General features: G+C 43.9%; 1 protein-coding gene across 1 annotated transcript in view; it reads right to left on the reverse strand.

The window, feature by feature from the left end:
- The window catches only part of LOC138349804 (alpha-L-iduronidase-like), a 263,452-nt gene that overhangs the window by 23,710 nt on the left and 211,969 nt on the right, over positions 1 to 27,773 (reverse strand). The window contains exon 4 of the mRNA XM_069313094.1: positions 19,747 to 19,865. Within this exon, the coding sequence (XP_069169195.1) occupies positions 19,747 to 19,865 (119 nt within the window). The remainder of the gene's footprint in view (positions 1 to 19,746; positions 19,866 to 27,773) is intronic.

Here is a 27,773-nt window from a genome sequence, read left to right on the forward strand (position 1 = left end):
AGGATTCAAGGATGCTTGTCTTTCACGCGTCGTTACAGGTAGGCTGTTCCCCTTCATTGTGTACTGTCCCTTTGGTCTCCTATCTCCTAGTCCCATTTCCATAACTTTACATTTGCTCGTGTTGAATTCCAGTAGCCATTTCTCTGACCATCTCTGCAACCTGTTCAGGTCCTCTTGGAGGATCCTGCAATCCTCATCTGTCACAACTCTTCTCATCAACTTTGCATCATCCGCAAACATCGACATGTAGGACTCTATGCCTGTAAACATGTCGTTAACATATACAAGAAATAGAATTGGTCCCAGCACCGATCCTTGTGGTACTCCACTTGTTACTGTTCGCCAGTCCGACTTCTCGCCCCTTACCGTAACTCTTTGGCTCCTTCCTGTTAGGTAGTTCCTTATCCATGCTAGGACCTTTCCCCCCACCCCCGCCTGCCTCTCGAGCTTGAACAGCAGTCTCATGTGCGGTACTGTATCAAAGGCTTTTTGGCAGTCCAGAAATATGCAGTCTGCCCAACCATCTCTGTCCTGTCTTATCCTCATTATTTTATCATAGAATTCCAGAAGGTTTGTTAGGCACGATTTCCCTGTCCAGAACCCATGTTGATGTTTGTTCACAAACCTAATGTTCTCCAGGTGTGCAACCAGTCGTAGCCTAATTATTCTTTCCAGTATTTTACAGGGGATGCTTGTCAGTGATACAGGTCTATATGTAAGTGCCTCCTCCCTATCACCTTTCTTGAAGATCGGCATGACATTTGCCTTCTTCCAGCAACTGGGCAATTCTCCTGACATAAGTGACTCATTAAAGATCATTGCCAGAGGCATGCTGAAGGCCTGTGCTGCTTCTTTAGTATCCACGGTGATACTTTGTCTTGTCCAACTGCTTTAGTTGCATCTAGAGTTGTCAACTGTTTCATTACCTCCTCTGCTGTCACCTCTATATCTGATAGTCTTTCATCTAGGGTAACCCCTTCCAACAATGGGAGCTGCTCAGGCTCGGTAGTGAACACTCCATGGAAACTGGCATTCAGTGCCTCGCAGATTTCCTTGTCACTTTCAGTATATGCCCCCTCTGTCTTCCTTAGTCTTGTCACTTGGTCGTTCACCGACATTTTTCTTCTTATATGACTGAGTAGTAACTTAGGTTGTTTTTTCGCTTTGATTGCAATATCGTTCTCATAGTGTGTGTGTGTGTGTGTGTGTGTGTGTGTGTGTGTGTGTGTGTGTGTGTGTGTGTGTGTGTGTGTGTGTGTGTGTGTGTGTGTGTGTGTGTGTGTGTGTGTGTGTGTGTAAGTGTGTGTGTGTGTGTGTGAGTGTGCGTGTACTGAATGGGTGGGGATGTGAGTGTGTGTGTACTGAATGGGCGGGGATGTGAGTGTGTGTGTATGGGGGAGGTGGGAGGGAGGGCGGGAAAGTATGAACGAAGAAAGGAATGTAGGAAGGGAGGAAGGAAGGAGGGTAGGAGGGTAGGAGAGAGTGAGTGAGGGAGGGAAGTTAGAGATACATATAGGGAGAGAGAAGGGGGGAGATGGTCCAGCGGGGGAGAAGGAATAGAGCAGAAAGGAGGAGGAGGAGGAGGTGGGGAGCACGATATGGCACTAGCTGGTCACTAGTCATTTAGGTGTGAAGAGCCCTGTGCCCTGAGGGGTGGGAGGAAACAGAGGGAGAGAAGTAGAGTGGTGTGGTCCTGTTGACCCGTCTGCCTAACACACCAGAGCCACAGGGATATAGCTTATCCTCTATACTTTGGATTCTAAATACCTCAGATATGGTTATATTTAAAATTACATATTTTAAATCATTCTGTATACCTTATTGATGACCTAGAGAGAGGGGGGGGGGGGTTATCTATCACCAGCTCATCCCAAACAAGCACAGTATTTGGTGAGTTTAGGTGGTGACCATATGCTGGGGTTTGGTGGACTCTCCTCTGCTGCTGCTCCTCCTTAATGTTGTTCCCACGTGGCCTGATATGCTATTCTTCATGTACTTCTCACTGACCATCAATCAGCATATACAACGTAGCATACTTACAACATGGTGCACACACTCTGGGAGATTGATCACTATGCCTGCTATAATCCACTTCCCCAAACACTACCCTAGCCAAGTCATCCGACTTGGTTGAACTGTCCCATAGTATGACCCTTCGTTGCCGCCACTCAACCTTATTTTGTCCTTAACTGATCTTACGCTTTAGGAGCTCACTATACACTTGATCACAAGGAAGGGCATGGGGGGACGTCTTGGGGGTGGGGTGGGGGTGAAGGGAGATCCTGGGGAGGGGGGGGGAGGGTGCCCAAGGTGGGCACCTTGGGAACTAGGGGTTGGGGCAGGTAGGGCATCTATTGGGTAGAGGATGGGGGAGTTGCTTCTCTCACTGTGTCTGTTGAGCTGCTTGTCGAGGATTCCCCGCTACCCTCTGGAATTGTAGGGCTCGGGGTTGTGGCTCCCAGATTCCTTTTTTTCTCCCTGCACTCCCTCCTCGCAGCTGCTGCCCTCCTTCTTTCATCCCTTGTCATATCCGTCTGCAGGAATACTTTTTTGAACTTCTGTACATTTGCTAATCCGCATTTCCTTGCTAACAAGTCTTCTTTTGTTCTCTCGCTCTTGAATACAAACTTTATCACTCGATCTCTGTCCTTGTTGTACCATCCAATCCTGAAAATCTTTTCAATATCTTGATCAGCCCTCTCCATCTTTATTCCTTTAAGGATTTCATTAATTTCATTTTTGTCCTTGTCTCTCCTTTCCACTCAACTGGTCCCTGTTTGCTCCCTAATGCCTACTATTACTACTGCTCTTTTTCACTCTATCAGCTGGCTAGTACATTTAGCTGCTTCCTGAGAAGAAGCCACTTCCATGGCAATTTCCCGAACTGCAGACCTAGCTTCTGGGTTCTTTTTATGCAATTCTGCAAATGAGGGATGTTTTGTAGAAGCCCCTCAACAGTATCATCACCATCTCTCTGAGGGATGGTCTGTGTCTGGTATTCTGGAGGAGTCCCCTTCAGGCTTCTTATCTCTTCCTTTGCTGCCCTTAGTTCATCCTGCAGGTTGGTTACTGTCTCCCTCATTACCCCTCAGTCCTTCACTAAATTCCTCCCACATGTGTTGGAATATTCCCCTAATCCAGGCTCCCTGTTCCTTCCCTTCCTCTGAGTATGTCCCTGCCATGTTTCTCTCCCTTCGATTGCTTCCCCGAGTCAGTTTCCTATCTCCGGTCACGTTTTCTCCCTAAGAGAGATAGAGGGAGAGAGAGAGAAGTGTGAGTGTGTGAGTGGGACTGTGTGAGTGTGAGTGTGTGAGTGGAAGTGTGTGAGTGAATGTGTGTGAGTGGGAGTGTGTGAGGGAGTGTGTGTGTGTGTGAGTGGGGGTGTGTGTGAGAATATGAGGGAGTCAGGGTGCGGGTGTGTGAGGAGTAGTGTTGGCGGGAAGGTGGGGGGGGGGGGGGGGGAAGGAGGGCTTTAGAGTAGTGGGTGGGAAGTGTACTCACCTATTTGTGAATGCGGGGGTTGAGCTTTGGCTCTTTGGTCCCGCCTCTCAACTGTCAATTAACTGGTGTACAGATTCACGAGCCTACTGGGCTTTATCATATCTACATTTGAAACTGTGTATGGAGTCTGCCTCCACCACATCACTGCCTAATGCATTCCACCTGTTAACTACTCTGACACTGAAAAAGTTCCTTCTAACGTCCCTGTGGCTCATGCTTGTACTCAGTTTCCATCTGTGTCCCCTTGTTCACGTACCACCAGTGTTGAATAGTTTATTCTTGTTTACCCGGTCGGTTCCCCTTATAATTTTATTGGTTGTGATCATGTCCCCCCTTACTCTTCTGTCTTCCAGTGTCGTAAGGTGCATTTCCCACAGTCTTTCCTCATAACTCATGCCTCTTAGTTCTGGGACTAGTCTAGTGGCATACCTTTGGACTTTTTCCAGCATCGTCGTGTGCTTGACAAGGTACGGGCTCCATGCTGGAGCCGCATACTCCAGGATGTGTGTGGTGTGTGTGTGTATGTGTGTGTGTGTGTGTGTGTGTGTGGGGGGGGGGGTGTGTGTACTCACCTAGTTGTACTCACCTAGTTGTGTTCGTGGGGGTTGAGCTCTGACTCTTTGGTCCCGCCTCTCAACCGTCAATCAACAGGTGTACAGATTCCTGAGCCTATCAGGCTCTATCATATCTACACTTGAAACTGTGTATGGAGTCAGCCTCCACCACATCACCCCCTAATGCATTCCATTTGTCAACCACTCTGACACTAAAAAAGTTCTTTCTATTATCTCTGTGGCTCATTTGGGCACTCAGTTTCCACCTGTGTCCCCTTGTGCATGTTCCCCTTGTGTTAAATAGACTGTCTTTATCTACCCTATCAATTCCTTTCAGAATCTTGAATGTGGTGATCATGTCCCCCCTAACTCTTCTGTCTTCCAGCGAAGTGAGGTTTAATTCCCGTAGTCTCTCCTCGTAGCTGATACCTCTCAGCTCGGGTACTAGTCTGGTGGAAAACCTTTGAACCTTTTCCAGTTTAGTCTTATCCTTGACTAGATATGGACTCCATGCTGGGGCTGCATACTCCAGGATTGGCCTGACATATGTGGTATACAAAGTTCTGAATGATTCTTTACACAAGTTTCTGAATGCCGTTCGTATGTTGGCCAGCCTGGCATATGCCGCTGATGTTATCAGCTTGATATGTGCTGCAGGAGACAGGTCTGGCATGATATCACCCCCCAAGTCTTTTTCCTACTCTGACTCCTGAAGAATTTCTTCTCCCAGATGATACCTTGTATCTGGCCTCCTGCTCCCTACACCTATCTTCATTACATTACATTTGGTTGGGTTAAACTCTAACAACCATTTGTTCGACCATTCCTTCAGCTTGGCTAGGTCTTCTTGAAGCCTCAAACAGTCCTCTTCTGTTTTAATCCTTCTCATAATTTTAGCATCGTCCGCAAACATCGAGAGAAATGAATCGATACCCTCCGGGAGATCATTTACATATATCAGAAACAAGATAGGGCCGAGTACAGAGCCCTGTGGGACTCCACTGGTGACTTCACGCCAATCAGAGGTCTCACCCCTCACCGTAACTCTTTGCTTCTTATTGCTTAGATACTCCCTTATCCACTGGAGGACCTTACCAGCTACACCTGCCTGTCTCTCCAGCTTATGCACCAGCCTCTTATGCGGTACTGTCAAAGGTTTTCCGTCAATCCAAGAAAATGCAGTCCGCCCAGCCCTCTCTTTCTTGCTTAATCTTTGTCACCTGATCGTAGAATTCTATCAAGCCTGTAAGGCAAGACTTACCCTCCCTGAACCCATGTTGGCTATTTGTCACGAAGTCCCTTCTCTCCAGATGTGTTACCAGGTTTTTTCTCACGATCTTCTCCATCACCTTGCATGGTATACAAGTCAAGGACACTGGCCTGTAGTTCAGTGCCTCTTGCCTGTCGCCCTTTTTGTATATTGGGACCACATTCGCCGTCTTCCATATTTCTGGTAGGTCTCCCGACTCCAGTGACTTACTATACACTATGGATTGTAGCAAGCAAAGTGCCTCTGCACACTCTTTCAGTACCCATGGTGAGATCCCATCTGGACCAACAGCCTTTCTAACATCCAGATCCAGCAGGTGTCTCTTGACCTCCTCCCTCATAATTTCGAACTCTTCCAAGGCCGCCTGGTTTACCTCCCTTTCTCCTAGCACAGTGACCTCACCTTGTTTTATTGTGAAGACCTCCTGGAACCTCTTGTTGAGTTCTTCACACATCTCTCTGTCATTCTCTGTATACCTGTCCTCGCCTGTTCGAAGTTTCAATACCTGTTCTTTCACTGTTGTTTTCCTTCTGATGTGACTGTGGAGTAGCTTTGGTTCGGTCTTGGCTTTGTTTGCTATATCATTTTCAAAACTTTTCTCTGCTTCTCTTCTCACCCTGACGTACTCATTTCTGGTTCTCTGGTATCTCTCTCTGCTTTCTGGTGTTCTGTTATTCCGGAAGTTCCTCCACGCCCTTTTGTTCAGTTTCTTCGCTTCCATACATGCCCTATTATACCATGAATTCTTCTGTTGCTTCTCGGATTTTTCCCTTTGGGCCGGGATGAACCTGTTTACTGCCTCCTGACACTTTTGGGTAACATAGTCCATCATACCCTGTACAGACTTATCTCTGAGGTCTGTGTCCCAAGGTATTTCACTTAGGAAACTTCTCATCTGTTCATAATTCCCCTTTCGGTATGCCAGCCTTTTGATTCCTAGTTCTTTTTTGGGTGAGATAAGTCCTAGCTCTACCAGGTACTCAAAGTTCAATACACTGTGGTCACTCATTCCCAAGGGCGCTTCCATCTTAACTTCCCTTATATCCCACTCATTTAGGGTAAATATCAAATCAAGAATTGCTGGTTCATCTTCTCCTCTCATTCTTGTTGGTTCTTTGATGTGCTGGCTTAGAAAGTTTCTTGTTGCTACGTCCAGCAGCTTAGCTCTCCATGTTTCTGGTCCTCCATGCGGGTCTCTGTTCTTCCAATCTATCTTCCCATGGTTGAAGTCTCCCATAATTTGTAGTCCAGATCCATTCCTGCTAGCAACAGAAGCTGCTCTTTCTATTATGTTAATGGTGGCCATGTTGTTTCTATCATATTCCTGTCTAGGTCTTCTGTCATTTGGTGGTGGATTATATATGACTACGACTATAACTTTTTTCCCTCCATTTGTTACAGTACCTGCTATGTAGTCACTGAAACCTTCACAGCCCTGAATATCCATCTCCTCAAAATCCCAGCCTTTTCTTACCAGCAGAGCTACACCACCCCCACCTCTTCCTTCCCTCTCTTTCCTCATAACATAATAGTCCTGTGGGAACACTGCGTTTGTTATCATTTTCGTGATCTTCGTTTCTGTGAGGGCTATTATGTCTGGGTTTTCCTCTAGTACCAGTTCTCCAAGCTCATTTGCTTTATTTGTAATTTCATCTATGTTAGTGTACATCGCTTTGAGGCTCACTTTCTTCTGTCCCTTCTCAAATCGCCTCCTTGGTGAGTGTTCTGCTGGTGGGGGAGGCTGTTCCATGGGTGTGAGGACCTGTGAGATGGATAACAGGGTTTCAGAGGATACTGGGATGAGGGGCGGGGGATCCAGTGAAGGGGGAGGGACAGGGAGGGTATGGGGTGATAGGGGAGGGAGGACGGAAAGGAAAGGGGGGGAGGGAGGACTCGGGAGGAAGGGAGAGGTAGAAGGGTGGGGATTGGGTGTGGGGGGAGGGGGATTTGGCTGAACATTTGAGTGGGGGCAGGGAGGGTTTGGGGTAGGGGGGGGTTTTATGCAGAGGAGGGAGGCGGGGTTGTTCTTCCTTTCTGGTGTTACTGGGTAGCTGGTTGTGGGTTCCCCCCTCGCCTCTGGGGGTGTTGTGTTGGGAGCTGTGACTTCCTGGTTTTCCCCTCTCGCCCTGCGCCTCTTCCTTGCTTCTGCCACCATGGCTCTCTCCTCCCTTGTCATGTCTCTCTGGAGGAATACATTTTTGAATTTTCCCACGTTTTTCAGGGAGCTCTTCCTTGATAGGATCTTCTCCTTTGTGCTCTCGTTTGCAAACACTATCTTTATCATTCGGTCTCGGTCTTTGTTGTACCAGCCTAGCCTGAAAACCTTCTCAATGCTATGCTCAGCCCCTTCCATGTCTAGTGCCTTTAGTACTTCATTCACTGCTGCTTTGTCCTTGTCATTCCACTCTGTCCTATTAGAGCCTTCCTGCTCTCTAATACCCACAGCAACCACTGATCTGTTCCTTTCCAGCAGTTGGCTAGTGAAGCGTGCCGCCTCCTGTGAGGTGGCTGCTTTCATGGCCACCTCCATCACTGCAGTCATTACTTCAGAGTTATTTTTTATTAGTATTTCCGCAAATGTTGCTTTTATTGTGGCATTCTCATCCAAAAAACTATTACCACTTTCTCCCTGGATGGTTTTCTGATTCTCAGCCTCAGCCTCTTTGAGGGCTCTAATCTCCTCCTTTGCTGCTGTCAGCTCTCTTTTCAGGTTGCTTATTTCGTTCTTCATTTCCTGCATCGTCTTGCATCTCACTCTTGATGTCCTCCAGAAACTGGGCGAACATTTCCTTCATTTCGTCACCTTGGCACTTGCCTGTTCCCCTGGTACCTCTGTCTGCCATGCTTGACCCTGTTCCTATAGTTGTGCCGTGAAAGGATTTGTCAGGAGGGCAGAACGGGATGTGTGTGTGTGTGTGTGTGTGTGTGGTCAGTTGTGTGTGTGTGGGTGTTTGTAGGTGTGTATGCATGCATGTGTGTGTTTACTAGTTGTGTTTTTGCAGGGGTTGAGCTTTGCTCTTTCGGCCCGCCTCTCAACTGTCAATCAACTGTTTTACTAACTACTTTTCTTTTTTTTTCTTTTTTTTTTCTTTTTTTCTTATTTTTTTTCTTTTTTTTTTCCACACCACACACACACACCCCAGGAAGCAGCCCGTGATAGCTGACTAACTCCCAGGTACCTATTTACTGCTAGGTAACAGGGGCACTTAGGGTGAAAGAAACTTTGCCCATTTGTTTCTGCCTCGTGCGGGAATCGAACCCGCGCCCCAGAATTACGAGTCCTGCGTGCTATCCACCAGGCTACGAGGCCCCGTAGTGTGTGTGTGTGTGTGTGTGTGTGTGTGTGTGTGTGTGTGTGTGTGTGTGTGTGTGTGTGTACTCACCTATTTGTACTCACCTATTTGTGCTTGCGGGGGTTGAGCTTTGGCTCTTTGGTCCCGCCTCGCAACTGTCAATCAACTGGTGTACAGATTCCTGAGCCTACTGGGCTCTATCATATCTACATTTAAAACTGTGTATGGAGTCAGCCTCCACCACATCACTGCCTAATGCATTCCATCCGTTAACTACTCTGACATTGAAAAAGTTCCTTCTAACGTCTCTGTGGCTCATGTGGGTACTCAGTTTCCACCTGTGTCCCCTTGTTCGCGTCCCACCAGTGTTGAATAGTTTATCCTTGTTTACCCGGTCGATTCCTCTGAGGATTTTGTAGGTTGTGATCATGTCCCCCCTTACTCTTCTGTCTTCCAGTGTCGTAAGGTGCATTTCCCGCAGCCTTTCCTCGTAACTCATGCCTCTTAGTTCTGGGACTAGTCTAGTGGCATACCTTTGGACTTTTTCCAGCTTCGTCTTGTGCTTGACAAGGTATGGGCTCCATGCTGGGGCCGCATACTCCAGGATTGGTCTTACATATGTGGTGTACAAGATTCTGAATGATTCCTGACACAAGTTCCTGAACGCTGTTCTGATGTTAGCCAGCCTCGCATATGCCGCAGACGTTATTATTTTTATGTGGGCTTCAGGAGACAGGTTTGGTGTGATGTCAACTCCTAGATCTTTCTCTCTGTTCGTTTCATTAAGTACTTCATCTCCTATTCTGTATCCTGTGTTTGGCCTCCTATTTCCACCACCTAGTTTCATTACTTTGCATTTACTCGGGTTGAACTTCAACAGCCATTTATTGGACCATTCACTCAGTCTGTCTAGGTCATCTTGTAGCCTCCTACTATCGTCCTCAGTTTCAATCCTCCTCATAATTTTGCATCATCGGCAAACATTGAGAGAAACGATTCTATACCCTCTGGAAGATCATTTACATATATCAGAAACAGTATAGGTCCAAGGACTGACCCCTGCGGTACTCCACTCGTAACGTCTCGCCAATCTGAGACCTCACCCCTCACACTGACTCGTTGTCTCTTGTTACTTAGGTACTCCTGTATCCAACGGAGTACCTTCCCTTTCACTCCAGCCTGCATCTCCAGTTTTTTCACTAGCCTCTTGTGTGGCACTGTGTCAAAGGCTTTCTGACAATCCAAAAATATGCAGTCTGCCCACCCTTGTCTTTCTTGCCTTATTTTTGTTGCCTGGTCGTAGAATTCAAGTAACCCTGTGAGGCAGGACCTGCCATCCCTGAATCCATGTTGATGCTGTGTTACAAAGTTCTTTCGCTCCAGGTGCTCCACTAGCTTTCTTCGCACAATCTTCTCCATCATCTTGCATGGTATGCAGGTTAGGCACACTGGTCTGTAGTTCAGTGCCTCCTGTCTATCCCCTTTCTTGTATATCGGGACTACGTTAGCTGCTTTCCAAATTTCTGACAGTTCCCCTGTTGCCAGTGACTTGTTATACACCATGGATAGCGGGAGGCACAGTTCTTCTGCTCCTTCCTTTAGTATCCAAGGGGAGATTCCATCTGGGCCTATAGCCTTTGTCACATCCAATTCTAGTAAACACTTCCTTACTTCCCCGCTGGTAATCTCAAACTCTTCCAGTTGTTCCTGGTTAGCTATTTCCTCTCTTATCTCTGGGATTTCTCCTTGCTCTAATGTGAAGACCTCTTGGAATTTCTTATTCAGTTCCTCACACACTTCCTTGTCGTTTGTAGTGAATCCTTCTGCCCCTAACCTTAATTTCATAACCCGTTCCTTTACTGTTGTTTTTCTCCTGATGTGGCTATGCAGCAATTTAGGCTGAGTCTTTGCCTTGCTTGCGATGTCATTTTCGTATTGTCTTTCTGCCTCTCTTCTCATCCTAACATATTCATTCCTGGCATTCTGGTATCTTTCTCTGCTCTCCAGTGTCCTGTTATTCCTATAGTTTCTCCATGCCCTTTTACTTTGCTGCTTAGCTAGCCTACATCTCTGATTAAACCATGGGTTTCTCATCTTCATTTCACTGTTTTCCTTTTGGACTGGGACAAACTTGTTTGCTGCATCCTTGCATTTTTGCGTGATGTATTCCATCATATCTTGGGCCGTCTTTTCCCTGAGCTCTGTTTCCCATGCTATATCTGCTAGGCATTTTCTTATCTCCTCATAGTTTCCCTTTCGGTATGCTAACCTTTTGGTTTCGGTATCCCTCCTCGAGTTCAATAACCCTTCTTCAATCAGGTACTCAAACACCAATACACTGTGGTCGCTCATTCCTACTGGGTCCTCAAAACTGATTTCTCTTATGTCAGAGTCGTTCAGGGTGAAAACCAGGTCGAGTCTCGCTGGTTCGTCATTTCCTCTCATCCTTGTGGGTTCACTGACATGCTGGGTTAAGAAGTTTCTAGTCGCCACCTCCAGTAGTTTGGCTCTCCACGTATCCTCGCCTCCATGCGGTTCCTTGTTCTCCCAATCAATCCTGCCGTGATTGAAGTCCCCCATGATGAGCAGGTGGGATCTATTTCTACAGGCAGAAGAGGCTGCCCTCTCAATTATAGTGTTAACTGCCATGTTGTTGCTTTCGTACTCTTGACTGGGTCTTCTGTCATTTGGTGGAGGATTATATATTACTGCTACTACTATCCTTGGTCCTCCCATTGTCATGGTGCCTGCTATGTAGTCTCTGAAACCCTCACAGACTGGGATAGCCATCTCCTTAAAACTCCATTCCATGTGTGTGTGTGTGTGTGTGTGTATGTGTGTGTGTGTGTGTGTGTGTGTGTGTGTATGTGTGTGTGTGTGTGTGTGTGTGAGTGTGAGTGTGTGTGTGTGTGTGTGTGTGTGCATGTGTGTGTGTGTGTGTGTGTGTGTGTGTGTGTGTGTGTGTGTGTGTACTCACCTATATGTACTCACCTATATGTGCTTGCAGGATCGAGCATTGACTCTTGGATCCCGCCTTTCTAGCTATCGGTTGTTTACAGCAATGACTCCTGTCCCATTTCCCTATCATACCTAGTTTTAAAAGTATGAATAGTATTTGCTTCCACAACCTGTTCCCCAAGTGCATTCCATTTTTCTACTACTCTCACGCTAAAAGAAAACTTCCTAACATCTCTGTGACTCATCTGAGTTTCCAGTTTCCACCCATGTCCCCTCGTTCTGTTATTATTACGTGTGAACATTTGATCTATTTCCACTTTGTCAATTCCCCTGAGTATTTTATATGTCCCTATCATATCTCCTCTCTCCCTTCTTTTCTCTAGTGTCGTAAGGTTCAGTTCCTTCAGCCGCTCTTCATATCCCATCCCTCGTAGCTCTGGGACAAGCCTCGTCGCAAACCTCTGAACCTTCTCCAGTTTCTTTATGTGTTTCTTCAGGTGGGGGCTCCATGATGGCGCGGCATACTCTAAGACGGGTCTCACGTAGGCAGTGTAAAGCGCCCTAAAAGCTTCCTCATTTAGGTTTCTGAATGAAGTTCTAATTTTCGCCAGTGTAGAGTACGCTGCTGTCGTTATCCTATTTATATGTGCCTCAGGAGTTAGATTAGGTGTCACATCCACTCCCAGGTCTCTTTCTCGAATCGTTACAGGTAGGCTGTTCCCCTTCATTGTGTACTGTCCCTTTGGTCTCCTGTCACCTGATCCCATTTCCATAACTTTACATTTACTGGTGTTAAACTCCAGTAGCCATTTCTCTGACCATCTCTGCAGCCTGTTTAAGTCCTCTTGGAGGATCCTACAATCCTCGTCTGTCACAACTCTTCTCATTAATTTTGCGTCATCTGCAAACATCGACATGTATGATTCCACTCCTGTAAACATATCATTTACGTAAATTAGAAAGAGGATTGGTCCCAGCACCGATCCTTGAGGTACTCCACTTGTTACTGTTCGCCAGTCCGACTTTTCGCCCCTTACCATTACCCTCTGGCTCCTTCCTGTTAGGTAGTTCTTCACCCATACTAGGGCCTTTCCGCTTACTCCTGCCTGCCTCTCAAGTTTGTATAGCAGTCTCATGTGCGGTACCGTATCAAAGGCCTTTTGGCAGTCAAGAAATATGCAGTCTGCCCAGCCTTCTCTGTCCTGCCTTATCCTTGTTACTTTATCATAGAATTCTAAAAGGTTTGTTAGGCATGATTTCCCTGTCCAGAACCCATGTTGGTGCTTGTTTACAAACCCAATGCTCTCCAGGTGCTCAACAAGTCTTAGCCTAATTATTCTTTCAAGTATTTTGCAGGGGATGCTTGTCAGTGATACGGGTCTGTAGTTAAGTGCCTCCTCCCTATCCCCCTTTTTGAAAATCGGTACGACATTTGCCTCCTTCCAGCAACTGGGCAATTCTCCCGATATAAGTGACTCATTGAAGATCATTGCCAGAGGCACGCTGAGAGCCTGCGCTGCCTCTTTAAGTATCCACGGTGATACTTTGTCTGGTCCAACAGCTTTATTTGCATCCAGGGTTGTCAACTGTTTCATTACATCCTCTGCTGTCACCTCTATATCTGATAGTCTTTCATCTTGGGTAATCTCTTCTAACAATGGGAGCTGCTCAGGCTCGGTAGTGAACACTCCATGGAATTTTGCATTCAGTACCTCGCAGATTTCCTTGTCGCTTTCTGTATATGCCCCTTCCGTTTTCCTCAGTCTTGTCACTTGGTCATTTACCGACATCTTCCTTCTTATATGGCTATGTAGTAATTTTGGTTGCTTTTTCGCTTTGACTGCAATATCGTTCTCATAATTTCTTTCCGACACTCGTCTTATGTTAATGTAATCATTCCTAGCTCTGTTACATCTAATCCTGTTGTCCTCTGTCCTTTGCCTTCTGTACTTCCTCCACTCCCTCCTGCTTCTCACCTTTGCTTCCTGACACTGTCTATTAAACCATGGGTTATTATATTCCCTCCTGCTTTTTTCCTTTATTGTTGGAATAAATCTATCTTCAGCCTCCTTGCATTTCAATATGACTTGGTTCATCATACCTTGCACTGTTTTTCCTCTAAGTTCTTCCTCCCACTGCACTTCTCCCAGGTAGTCCCTTATCCTTCTGTAGTCCCCTTTTCTGTAATCAAGTCTCCTTTCCCGGACCTCTTGTCCTTTGGTCACAATTTTAAGCTCCATCATGTAGTCAAAGGCTAGGACACAATGGTCACTAGCTCCTAGTGGTATTTCATGTTCCAACTGCTCGATGTCTTCTACATTCTGAGTGATAATGAGATCTAATAGGCTGGGCGTATCCCCTCCTCTTTCCCTAGTATCTTCTTTCACATGCTGTGTTAGGAAATTCCTGTCAATAACGTCTACCAGCTTCGCTCCCCAGGTCTCCTCCCCGCCATGGGGATTCCTCGTTTCCCAATCTATCTCTCCGTGATTTAGGTCCCCCATGACCAGCAGCTTCGCTCTCATTCTATGCGCTAAAGTTGCTGCCCTCTGCAGTTCATCCATACATGTCTTGTTGCTGTCCTCGTACTCCTGCCTGGGCCTTCTACTGTGTGTGTGTGTGTGTGTGTGTGTGTGTGTGTGTGTGTGTGTGTGTGTGTGTGTGTGTGTGTGTGTGTGTGTGTGTGTGTGTGTGTGTGTGTGTGTGTGTGTGTGTGTGTGTGTGTGTGTGTGTGTGTGTGTGTGTGTGTGTGTGTGTGTGTGTGTGTGCGTGTGTGTGTGTGTGTACTGAATGGGTGGGGATGTGAGTGTGTGTGTATGGGGGAGGTGGGAGGGAGGGCGGGAAAGTATGAACGAAGAAAGGAATGTAGGAAGGGAGGAAGGAAGGAGGGTAGGAGGGTAGGAGAGTGTGAGTGAGGGAGGGAAGTTAGAGATACATATAGGGAGAGAGAAGGGGGGAGATGGTCCAGCGGGGGAGAAGGAATAGAGCAGAAAGGAGGAGGAGGAGGAGGTGGGGAGCACGATATGGCACTAGCTGGTCACTAGTCATTTAGGTGTGAAGAGCCCTGTGCCCTGAGGGGTGGGAGGAAACAGAGGGAGAGAAGTAGAGTGGTGTGGTCCTGTTGACCCGTCTGCCTAACACACCAGAGCCACAGGGATATAGCTTATCCTCTATACTTTGGATTCTAAATACCTCAGATATGGTTATATTTAAAATTTCATATTTTAAATCATTCTGTATACCTTATTGATGACCTAGAGAGAGAGGGGGCGTTATCTATCACCAGCTCATCCCAAACAAGCACAGTATTTGGTGAGTTTAGGTGGTGACCATATGCTGGGGTTTGGTGGACTCTCCTCTGCTGCTGCTCCTCCTTAATGTTGTTCCCACGTGGCCTGATATGCTATTCTTCATGTACTTCTCACTGACCATCAATCAGCATATACAACGTAGCATACTTACAACATGGTGCACACACTCTGGGAGATTGATCACTATGACTGCTATAATCCACTTCCCCAAACACTACCCTAGCCAAGTCATCCGACTTGGTTGAACTGTCCCATAGTATGACCCTTCGTTGCCGCCACTCAACCTTATTTTGTCCTTAACTGATCTTACGCTTTAGGAGCTCACTATACACTTGATCACTTGTATACACTCCTGTGACAAGAAACGATGTCTCTTGTCTCTGTAACACTTCAATGTCATGAGATAATTGACGTTAGTTCGCGGACGCCCTACTAACACGTGTGTCTCTCACGTTCTCCTCTCACCGTGTCTGAAGGAAGCTGGGAGTGTAAGAAGGATGGTAGGCCATTTATAAGACCAGTTTATCTGGAGAGTTATATCCACATAAGAATAATGTATCTAGATTCAAAAAGTTAAAACATTCTAAATTTGTACCGAAAACTAATATTTTAGCTGGTAGTATAAATTAAAATTATTTTTGTAATTAATAGCGAAATTGACCATATATTTTCATTGAACGATCTGAGTTTTGTTTCTGACGTCTATAAGACCCATTTTTCGAGATATGCAGAGACATATATTTAATATGGATAAAATTCCAATAGATTCAAGTTTAATATTGCGAGCAGCGATGAGAATTTAATGTATTATGTCAATAATCAACTAGTTAGCAGGATTTCCCTATCTTTTGGGGCGAGTATTAGCAAGGTTTCGTGAACTGAACAACATAAAAATTATTATATATATATATATGTACTCAATAGTTATTTCTTAGATATGCTCATATCTGGCACTTGTCCCTGTCCCCCCACAACCTAGGATATGATGGATTTGTGTGTTTATTGTGATAAAATCACACCCACAATATATGGAAATTTATTAGCTAACTAGCTGTACCTGGCCACGCATTGCTGTGGCTCAGTATGGTTAAATTGAAGAGAAAGAAGAGAGAAAGTACATGTTTCTAATATGCTTAATTTCACAATGCTTGTGGGTATACAATATTTGTTGTTGTTCCATTGTCTGTGGAGATATAGAGATTGTCTGCTTAACTGACTCTAGAACTCCCGATCCTCTCCCGTCCCCCAGTCCTCCCCCACCATCCCTAACTCCCCAGTTCCCTCGTCCTCCCCACCATTCACACCTCCCTCGTCCCCTCGTCCTCCTCACCATACCCCTCATATGAAAATCACAGTTTATAAAAAAACACATTTTTGCCTGTCACAGGTGTGACATTTATATAGTAGGAATAAAAAAAAACACGTGTGTATTTGAATGCAACGTTGTGACAAAATTGTAAAGCAATTGGTGAAGAACTTTCAGAGATTTCCGTCCCATGAAAAAAGTTTTACAAAATAAGCATGTTTTAAGTGTCATAGGTGAGACATCTATATAGTAGGTATATAAAAACATGCATGAATTTGAATGGAACTTTGTGTCAAAATTTCAAATCAATTGGTGAAGAACTTTCTGAGATTTAAGATTTTGAACAAACAAACATTTACATTTTTATTTATATAGATACTAGTTGTACCGAACCACACGTTGCTGTGGCTCAGTCTGGATAAATGAAAAAGAAAGAAAAGAGAAAGCACACGTTTCTAATATGTTCAATTTCACAAAGCTTGTGGGTATATAATATTTGTTTTTCTTCCATTGTCTTTGGAGATATAGAGATTGTTTGGTTTGCCGAGTCTAGAACTCCTGACCCTCCTCCATCCCCCCATCCCCCCATCCTACCCACCATTTCCTACTCCCCCAACCCCTCATCCTCCCCACAATTCCCCCCCCCTTCCCTGTCCCCTCGTCCTCTCTATCTCCCACGTCCTCTCGTCCTCCCCACCATTTCCCTCTTCCCCCGACCCCCTCATCACCCCCACCATTCCTTCACTTGAAAAACAAAGTTATTAAAAAAAACATGTTTCTACCTGTCACAGGCATGGCATCTATGTAGTATGTATATAAAAACACACACGCATTCAAATGTAAAGGTGTGTTAAAATTTCAAAGCAATCGGTGAAGAACTTTCAGAGATTTCCCTCACATGAAAAACACAGTTTAAGCAAAAAAATGCTTTTACCGGTCACAGGTGTGACATCTATATAGTAGGTATATAAAAACGGGTGTATTTAAATGGGATATTGTGTTAAAATTTCAAAACAAGAGTTGAAAAAAAATCGGAGAGTTAAGATTCTGAACAAACGAATATTTAAATTTTTATTTATATAGATACTAGCTGTATCCAGCCACGCATTGCTGTGGCTCAGTTTGGTTAAATGGAAAAGAAATAACAGAAAAAGCGCACGTTTCAAATATGTTTAATTTCACAATGATTGTGGGTATACAATATCTTTTGTTGTTTCATTGTCAGTGGAGATGTAGAGATTGTCTGGCTTCCCTACTCTGGAACCCCCGATCCTCCCCCGCCCTCCAGTCATCCCCACCATTCCCCTTTTCCCCATCCCCTCGTCCTCCTTTTCATTCCCCTTCCTCTTCTCCTTGTCCTCCCAATAATTCCCCCCTCCTCTGTCACCACGTCCTTCCCACCATCCCCTCGTCCTCTCCACCATTCCCCCCCTCCCCGTCCCATCCTCCTCCTCACCATCCCTTCCTCCCATGTCCCATTGTCCTCCCCACCATTCCCCACTCCCCCATCCCCTCGTCCTCCCCACCATCTCCAATGTTCCCGTCCCTATGTCCTGCCCACAAATCCCCCCTCCCCGCCTCCTCGTCCTCCCCACCATTCCCTCACCTGAAAAACACAGTTTACAAAAACTTATTTTTACCTGTCGCAGGTCTGACATCTATATAGTAGGCATTTAAAAATATGCACGTATTAGAATGGAAAGTTTCGTCAAAATTTTAAAGCAATCAGTGAAGATCTTTCTGAGATTTAAGATTTTCAAATAGGAAAACACAAATATACTGTAAAGGAGAGCACAAATACGAAAACGTACAAATCTTTAAACACAAATGTACTGGATAGCATAAGTATTGTGGTAACAGATCCTAATGGGACCCCTATTTCCATTTCCTGGACATGTCATCCCTATCCTTAGAAGTGGATATAGAATTAAAAGAAGCCGATGAAACCAAAGAATCAGCTAAAAAAAGTACTTAGGCTAATGGAGTATCACAAGCATTTTTTAAAACAGTAGTGGTGATGTATTTTAATGAGCATGTGGTAGAAAGCAATTCTTTATTTTCATACAAGCTTTACCCGGCCATGCATTGCTGTGGCTCTACAACGCATGGGCGTTGCTGAGCCACAACAACCCTACTTTATCCCCCCCCCCGACTTCCCCACAATTCCCCCCGCCCCTGTCCCCTCGTCCACCCAATCATTCCCCACCCTTATATCCGTTGTGTTCCCGAATGATCTGATGTTTCCATCAGAAAAATGGGAACATCAAATGATCAGATGTTCCCATCACTGAAAAATAAGAACAGTTATAAAAAGAAATAAAAAACAATCAAAAAATAATAAAATAAACTATACTCACAAAATGAACAGTATGGTAAACAACACACCTCAATTCCAATGCAATGTTACACAAAATAATTAAATAAAAATGAAAATAAATCGAAATCTACGAAAATTCAATTTATCAATGCAATCGGAAACATTGAAATGGAATTGTAACATAATTAGTATAGTGTGTGTTGCGTTTACGTCAAACATATGGCACTGTTTTTCACAAAAAAAAACATGTTTTTACCTGTTACAGGTGTGGCATCTATTTAGAAGGAATATAAACACACGCACGTATTCGAATGAAACATTGTGTCAAAATTTCAAAGCAATCGGTGGAAGAACTATCGAAGATTACAGTGTGAGGTGCTTTTACGTCCAACAGATAGCACTATTTAAAAAAAAAATATTTTACCTGTCACAGATGAGGCATGTATATAGTAGGTATATAGAAATACACGCGTATTCGAACGCAAGGTTGTGTCAAAATTTCAAAGCAATCGGTAAAGAGGTTTTCGTGATATCCCTCACATGAAAACTCATTTGACAAACACAGTTTTCAAAAAAACATGGTTTTACCTGTCACAGACGTTACATCTATATAGTAGGTATATAAAAACATGCGCGTATTCAAATGTAACGTTGGGTCAAAATTTCAAAGCAATCGGTGGAGAACTTTTAGAGATTAGCGATTTTGAAAACAAAACGAATATTTACACTTTTATTTATATAGATTGAGCTTATATACTGCTATTACAAACTTTTTTTCTAGTTGTAAAATAAATCGTTTGAAGCATCCAGGACAATTTTGTAAAGGTTTGTGATTTGTGATTTGGCTACTGCGAACTATAAATATAATATAAAGATGGCCCACTTATGGACTAATAGTTTAACCCCATAACTATTAAAAGCCGCAAGTGCGGCTTTAACAGCGCACTTGCCCAAAATAATGGAGCAATAACATATATATTTGGTAAAACTCAATTTAAAACCTATATTCATGGGCAGGGTAAAAATCATTAAGTATGGATCATCCCTGGGATGGTGTGATCCCTGCGAAGTTATATATGGCATTACTGATATGGATGCCATTTCTGGAGATTTTACCTTAAACCCGTTATATTTTAGTAATTCCGAGGATAATAATAATAAGGTGGACTCACAGGAAGAGTTACCTACCATGGAGATGTGGTTGAGAGCACCTGAGGACATGGAAGAGTTACCTACCATGGAGGTGTGGCAGAGAGTACCAGAGGTTGTTGTGGTTGATGTGGTTGGTCTTGAGCCTGATGTAAGGTCCGGCTCGTCCACACCTGCTGTGCTCCACCTCGTACATCAACACACACCTGACACACACACAAACTTGTATTAACCATATAACAACAACACCAATAATAATAATAACAGAAAAATTATGTTGTACTATACAGTGTGAATAAAATCATTTCACAGAAAATTGCCACCTTAACAACACCTTCAGTATTAGAGAAATGATGAAGGATAATACAATGCTAAAGGTTCATTTCAGCACATCGCCCTGGGAACTTTTTAAATAATTACCATAGTCGCACACAATTTTGTTAAACTACATATAAACTAAAACTCTAATCATAATTGTTATTTTCTAACTCAATATTCGACATTGTATCTAATAATGATAAGTGTAACCTGGTCAGGGCAGGAGCCCACACAGACCACGCTGGTCAGACCAGGGTCATGTCTGACATGCTCCTCGGGATCATAGACCATGATTGTCATACCAGGGGCATGTCTGAAATGCTCATAGAGCAGGATAGTCAGATCAGGGGTCATGTCTGACTGGCTCCTGGGAATAACAGACCAAGCAGGTCAGACCAGGATCATTTCTGACATACTCCTGGGGTTAACAGACCAGGCAGGTCAGACCATGGTCGTGTCTGACAGGCTCCTGGGGATCATAGACGAGGCAGATCAGACCACGGTCATGTCTGACTCCTGGGGATCAAAGACCAGGCAGGTCAGACTAGGGTCATGTCTGATATACTTCCGTAGATCACAACCCAAGCAGGTCAGACCAGGGTCATGTCTGGTGTTCTCCTGTTGGGATCACAGACCAGGCAGATCAGACCCGGACGTGTCTCACATGCTCCTGGGGATCACAGACCAGGAAGTTCAGTCCAGTGATATGTCTGACATGTGCCTGGGGATCACAAGCCAGACCAGGGTCATATCTGATATACTTTTGGAGATCACAGACTAAGCAGGTCAGACCAGTGTCATGTCTGACATGTTCTTAGGGATCATAGGTCAGACGAGTCAGACCAGGGCCATGTTTGACATGGTCCTTGAGATCACAGACCAAGTACGATGGACCAGTTCATTCAATATAATTTATTAAATTTAATTTGCATTTAATCAAAGAGATCCATAGACAATGGTTCTCTAGTTTTTCTTTTTTTAAAGAATGGTCCTTCGAATTTATTAGTTATTATTATTATTCTAGAGCTGGAGTTCCCCACGTCCTTTTTGGTCCTTCAAACCGGATAAGTCAGTTCATTAAATATTACTGGTTCTCAGAGCCCAAATTCGTCTTGGTTCCTTGAACCACGATAGCCAAGAACTTAAGCTATCCTCAGGAACCAGTATAAATTCAAAAATATTTTACGGTCCAGTATATCAAGTTAAATTTCTGGTCGTATATAATCCATTATAACTTAACTAATTAGTTTCTAACCCTGATTATAGTATAATATTAATTAAGAAGTATTATCAGGTATTAGCCTATATTAATCATTATTATTTATGGCTGTCAGTAGACCGCCACTTATATATTATAGCCTACCCCCATTATTTGTCATTAATTCACTAAACTGTAATCTAATGTTTAAAGTAGCATTAGTGGGTCACAGTCAACTAACCACAACACTTGGGCCTATAACTCATACAGATGTGAGAATATTTAGGTCACATGGAACAACTGCTCATAATTTTTACAACAATCCTGTGTTATAACCTGCATTAGATTGGTCACACCATCTAACCATTATTTATCTTGGTGGTAATGATATCCAACCAGCTGAAATTATAAACCATCTCAGAAATATTATCAATTCACTTAGATAAATTAACAGCACCGTTGTGTTCACATTAGTGGAACCTCGCCATCTGAGGAATAATAATCATTGGAGAGTGAATCCTGAGTATTATCAACATGTAGCAATATAAATTAATTTTCGACTGAGAAAAAGAGTAAGGCTGGACACCACCTATCCTCCAAACATTTTCACGTTTTCAAAACATGCTAAAAACGACATTTCATAGTTTTGGGTACGTTTTAAATTACGTTTAATATACGTATTTTGAGAATTTGTAAAGACGAGTATAAAACGTGATGTCATAACGCTTTAATAAAACGTGTTTTAAATGTTATGTTAAAACGTTTTGGAGCAAAGCTTTTTAAAACGTTGATTCTAATTATTAATTAGTGGAAAAATTAGGAATAATTATCATCATTGCATTTAGAAAGATAGAAAGAGGGAGAAGAGATAATGAGAGACAGCGAGAGAGGAGAAAGAGGCAAAGAGGAGACACATAGAGAGAGGGTAGGTGAGAGAGAGAGAGCGAGAGAGAGAGAGAGAGAGGTGGGGGGGGGGGAGAGAGAGAGTGTTCACCCTAGGAGTGTAGGTGCGTCCAGCTAGGCCTGCGGTGAGTTGACCACTGACTGTGCGCCAGCCCAATATGCACCAGTTGACCATAAGATGGCCAACCAGAATCATATTACTCACAACAATCAGCGCCTTCCTTCACACATTACCCCATAGTACTACTCTAATGCTTAGTAGTACTAGGCATCCATCAGTCTCAGGAGACTATGGAGTTGCGCTCTGGTTGTCGGTTTGGAGTGGCTTATACCTATCACTACTTAAAAAACACACGTACATACCAAACACTCTCACATACTTACACCAAACACACACACACACATACCAAACATACACACACACACCAAACACACACACACACTCACGAAACACACACACACACACTAAACACACATACACTCACGAAACACACACCAAATGTTACCAGTCGTAGTTAAGCAAGGCTCGTGTATTATTACCAATGGAACATGTCTAGGGGTAATATCACTGCAACTAGTGAATACACTAGGTTGCCCCTAGCTGGCACAAACTTAATTAAAATCAACACGAAAAGGTTAAGGGAAAAAACATGTATATAACAACATAAATATATATAATTACTGTTTCTTTTAATTACAATAACACATTATTATAAAATATGAGATGGCTTTAAAACATATTTATCTCCACAAATAACATTATCACCTACTACTGAACAACAATAACACTAAAGATTTATCTGAGATGTTTATCAGTCAACCGCCACGTTGCTACTGGCTACCTCCCGTGCTTCCTCACAAAACAACCCTCCCCCCACAGCCCCCTAGACAAGGGGTTGGTGAACGATTAATTTTACATAATTAAAGGCTTATAACAAAAGTAATCGTTCTCAAACAGACATAAACAAATTACTATTATGAATTAATATATGCACATGATATAACTAAAGTATAACATGCTTTATGAATGCGTAAATAAGAGTTTATTTAATATAAAGTGACGAAATCTGGCAACACAACAGTTGATCACGTCTAGCTATACTTGTCCATCAACCTCACAGGTGTTACACAGGTCCACTTCAAGTCTACTCAACAAAGCCAGCCACGTCCTCAATTATGTTACCATGTCCTACTGAACATTTTAAAAAGCTAACACACATATATGTATAAATGTTCATTTAATTTCTTATTATATGAATTTACTGCGAGAATCCATAACTACATGGATTCGTAACATACTCCCATCTCAGAGAAAAAATGCAATTAATTGAATATTAATGGCATTTTTTTCCTGAAAGTAAGCATGTAATAAAAACATGTAAAGGAAAATATATAATATTCATATTTAAACACTATGTCACATCAAACATAAAACTTTTAGACAAAGCATCTGCAATCATATTCTGCCTACCAGTAATATGTTTAATTTCTACATTGAACTCCTGTAAGAATGAGGACCATCTGAGAATTCTCTGACTAAATTTAAATTTAAATTTTGCCCCGAGAGGCGAGTTATTGGGCAGCGCCACTCATCTTGTGAGTGAACATACCGCCATAGCAGAATGTACAACACTCCCCAATAGGAAGAAAACCCGCTGGGTTGTTCATCCTGTCACTTGTACCCAGACACAGCTGGGACTTGCTTAACTGTCTCAAGTGAACAGCTCCTCAAACAAGAAGATTAACATTTATCAACCCTTAAAAGCTTACGTTATCTTGCGGGTGCAAAATGGGGAAATCTTTTAAGAACAGTATCAATATTTGACAAATAGTGTTTTCCTAACTCAAACAATGTGGGGTTTATTATTCTACAGTTATTCGTAATGTCTCTCAGGTGTTCACATTCACGTAGATAGTGGTCAAGGCGGTGTCCATCACTCTCACCACAGATTCTGCAACTTCGCTGATCAACTGTTGTTTCCATTCCAAATCTCCATGGATATTTGTATCCAAGACGGATTCTCGCTATTACTGATTCTCTCCCTCGTCGTCTTCCTCTTCGGCCATAATGATTGGGATTGCCAGCTGCAACCATGTTGTACCATCATATAGACTCACTGGTTTGTGCTTCTATCCTCCTTTCCTCAGTTACCTTGTCACGGTGATGTTGCCTGATAATACCTCTAATTTGTAGTTGAGTCTTGGGTATGAAGTATTCAATATGGTCTCGTTCAGCGCCTTCAGCAGCCAGCACATCTGCTCGTTCATTCCCACATATTTCAACATGGGAGGGGATCCACAGAAACTTGATGACTCTTCCCTGATTGGTAAGTACTCTCACAGCTCTCGTGATTTCAGCGACTATTGCAAGATTTTCTGCCTGATTTTTACTTAGGCTTTGCAGTGCTGCTTTTGAATCGGTGCAAATCACTGCACCATTAGTGTTCCGTTCAAGAAACCTTAACGCCATAACAATGGCAGTTAGCTCTGCTTGGGTTGAATAGGCATAGTTCTCAATACGTGCTTTTTCTTCATTTCTGCGTTGGAAGGTATTATCCTTGATTACCGTGTATGCTGCACCAGCCCTGCCATTGATAGGATTAGATGACCCGTCAGTGTAGATTTGATCTAGTTCATCTCCGGCTTCTTTATAAATTTCCTCAAGATACTTGTGCCTCATTTCTTGTGGTATCATGTTGGATTTTTTCATTGCCATTTCATTGATGATGATCTTGCATGAGTCATCCTCCCAGGGAGGTAACCTCTCTACAGGCAGGAGCTCACGGGCTTGCTCAAGCAGGTGAAGCTCTTCAAGGTAGCAGACTGCTCTGTGATGCCATTTTTTGCTTCTCCTGTTTCCCCCTGAAAGTAGCACAGAGCTCAGTTTTTTCTTGGCAAAATCATTGTAATAGGGATCTCTGGCTATCCTAATTGCAAGCTTAGCATTCAGCTCCTGAATTCTGCTTTTAACACTGGGAAGGGACAACTCCTCTCGTAGATTAGACGTTTTGGCAGTTCTTGGAACTCCAAGAATGATTGTCATGGCTTCATTTTGAATGCTTTCAAGCCTTTTCATATCGCTTTGGGAGTAGGTGCACAGTACTGGTGCGGCATAGTCTATGACGGAGCGCACATAGGCTGTGTACATCATTTTAAGCACGGCAATAGAGGCTCCATGTCCATTCCAGGTCATAGCTTTCAGTGCCCTGAGTCGACTTTTGCATGTTCCTATGGGTTGATTGAGCTCTTCTTTCTTTCCCTTGTTAGAGCCGACAGTGACGCCAAGGTACCGATAGTGGTCAACCCATTCAAGTGTTACACTATTAATTTGCAGTTCTTCATTTGCTCTCCGCTTGTAATGGGAGTATGCCTTCGTCTTGTTTGTGGAGAGAGTGAAACCGAGCTCAATACATTTCCTTCCCAGGAGTTCAATGGACTGTTCAATTTTTCCCAAGGTGGGAGCTTGTATTAGGACATCATCTGCATATCCCACTTGTTGTGTTCCTTCCGGAAAATCAATATTTGCAAGGGCGTTCATAAGTACATTGAATAGTGTAGGGCTTAAGACTCCGCCTTGGGGGGTCCCGAGTTCCATATTCATTGTTCTGGAGACTGCTCCATTGAAGCAAACCTTGGCTTTCCTTCCTGTGAGGTAGTCTTCAACCCATTTCATGAGTCTCCCCTTGACACCCATGCATGCAAGCTCGTCCAGGATCGCAATTCCCTGTGCTTTGTCGAAGGCTCCTTTGATGTCAACAAATACAGAGTACCTAGCCGTGTCATTAGCCAAGTAATTAACTATACAATTTGCTGTGCTCCGTCCTTTAACAAATCCATTGACCCCCTCCCCTAACCTGCCAATTTTGTGCAACAGTCGGTTTAGGATGATCCTTTCAAGCATCTTGCAAGTGCATGACACGAGGCTGATAGGTCTGTAATTACCTGGGTCATTAGGCTTCGGTATGGGAATAATTATTGCGTGTTTCCATTGTGTGGGCAACACTCCACTTAGGAATGACTTGTTAAACAGGTGGAGTAGTGGATTCCCAGACACTTCACACAGTGCATTGAGTATGTCGTAGGTGACGCCATCTTCACCAGGTGCTGTACTTTTACCCTTTTTCATAGCGCCCCTTACTTCTTGGGCTGTGATTGGTTCCCCATATTCGTCATCACTAGACAGTGCTCTTGTTATCCTAATTCTTCTGTCATCATGTCGCAGGAGCTGTTCCCTGCTGATTTCTGCAGGGAGGGAGGAGGAGGATGCTGCATCACTCCACTTGTGAATTAGTTCCTCAGCCTTACCCTGGGGGTCTTTGTGAGCCGCAGGCCGGGTTCTGCCCCCCTTAGCTATCTGAATTTTTACCCACACTTGTCTTGCAGATGTTTCCCGTCCAATAGAGCTAGTGAACTCAAGCCATTGTCTTTCCCGCTCTTTAATCTTCTCTTCCCTGGCTACTTGACACACAGTTTTAAACAACTCTTGGTTACTTTCAGTGGGATGTCTCCGGTACTCTCTACTCAGGTCTCGCACATTTGCGTTAAGCATCTTTATGTAATCATTCTCATACCATTTTATTTTCTTCCTCTGAGGGTTACTTCGCCCAGGCGTACGGCGCAGAACTCTTAGACAACTCTCAATTTGGTGATTAAGGTCATCAACAAATGTGTCAATGTCTTCTGGAATTTGGTATTCCGTGAACCAGTCACTCAACCTGTTTATGAAGTGTGGCCTCATATCGGGTCCGAGTGATAACCTTTGTCTTTTATTTGTCTCTTTCCTTCTCTTGCTCATGTCGACGGTGATAATTAGCGCCCAATGGTCACTACATAAACTGTGCACAATGTGTGTACTGGCATCCGTGTCCTGTGCATTCAGCAGGAGAGCATAGTCTAATCTTCCTCCTCTGAGGTGAGTTGGCTGTTCATCACCCAGGACCCTAAGATTTTCACTTCCCCTGACAAAGAGTGACAGTTTCCGTCCATTAACATTGGGCCGATGACAGTTGGCACCAAAGTGTGGGTGTCTGGCATTCAGGTCACCGACCAGCAGGGTAGGTTCTTCATTAACAAACTCAGGCAGTGTGTCAAGGTCAAGTTTACTCTGTGGCACATATAGGTTGATTATATGTAGAGCATTATTGTTTAAGTAAAGGGTTACTCCCAGTGATTCAAACTCATCCCCCATGTGCAGGTCATCAATTATCTGTGCGGGAATGTTGTTATTTACAAAAGTGATGAGACCCCGTTTTCTTTTCCCAGAGGGCAGGGAGAACTTGCGATAACCGCTGAACCTTGGGTTGAAGTCATCACCTACCATCGTCTCCTGTAGCACTATGACGTCAGTTTGGTGTTCACGGACGTACTGTATGATGTCATTAATTCTGTTGCGAACTCCATTACAGTTCCATTGCAGTATAGTGAGATGTTGTTCATTGTGATTATCCATTTTGAGGTTGTTTGTCATCAGCTGCACGTGTGTAATTATTATGTTCACATGTGTGATCGTGTATTCCATGGTGTGTGGTGTTACTGTGTGTACTGGCGTTACTGTGTTCACTGGTGTTACTGTGTGCACTGGTGTTACTGTGTGTACTGGCGTTACTGTGTTCACTGGTGTTACTGTGTGCACTGGTGTTACTGTGTGCACTGGTGTCACTGTGTGCACTGGTGTCACTGTGTGCACTGGTGTCAC

This window comes from Procambarus clarkii, chromosome 74 (assembly GCF_040958095.1).
Source record: "Procambarus clarkii isolate CNS0578487 chromosome 74, FALCON_Pclarkii_2.0, whole genome shotgun sequence".
NCBI lineage: Eukaryota > Metazoa > Arthropoda > Malacostraca > Decapoda > Cambaridae > Procambarus > Procambarus clarkii.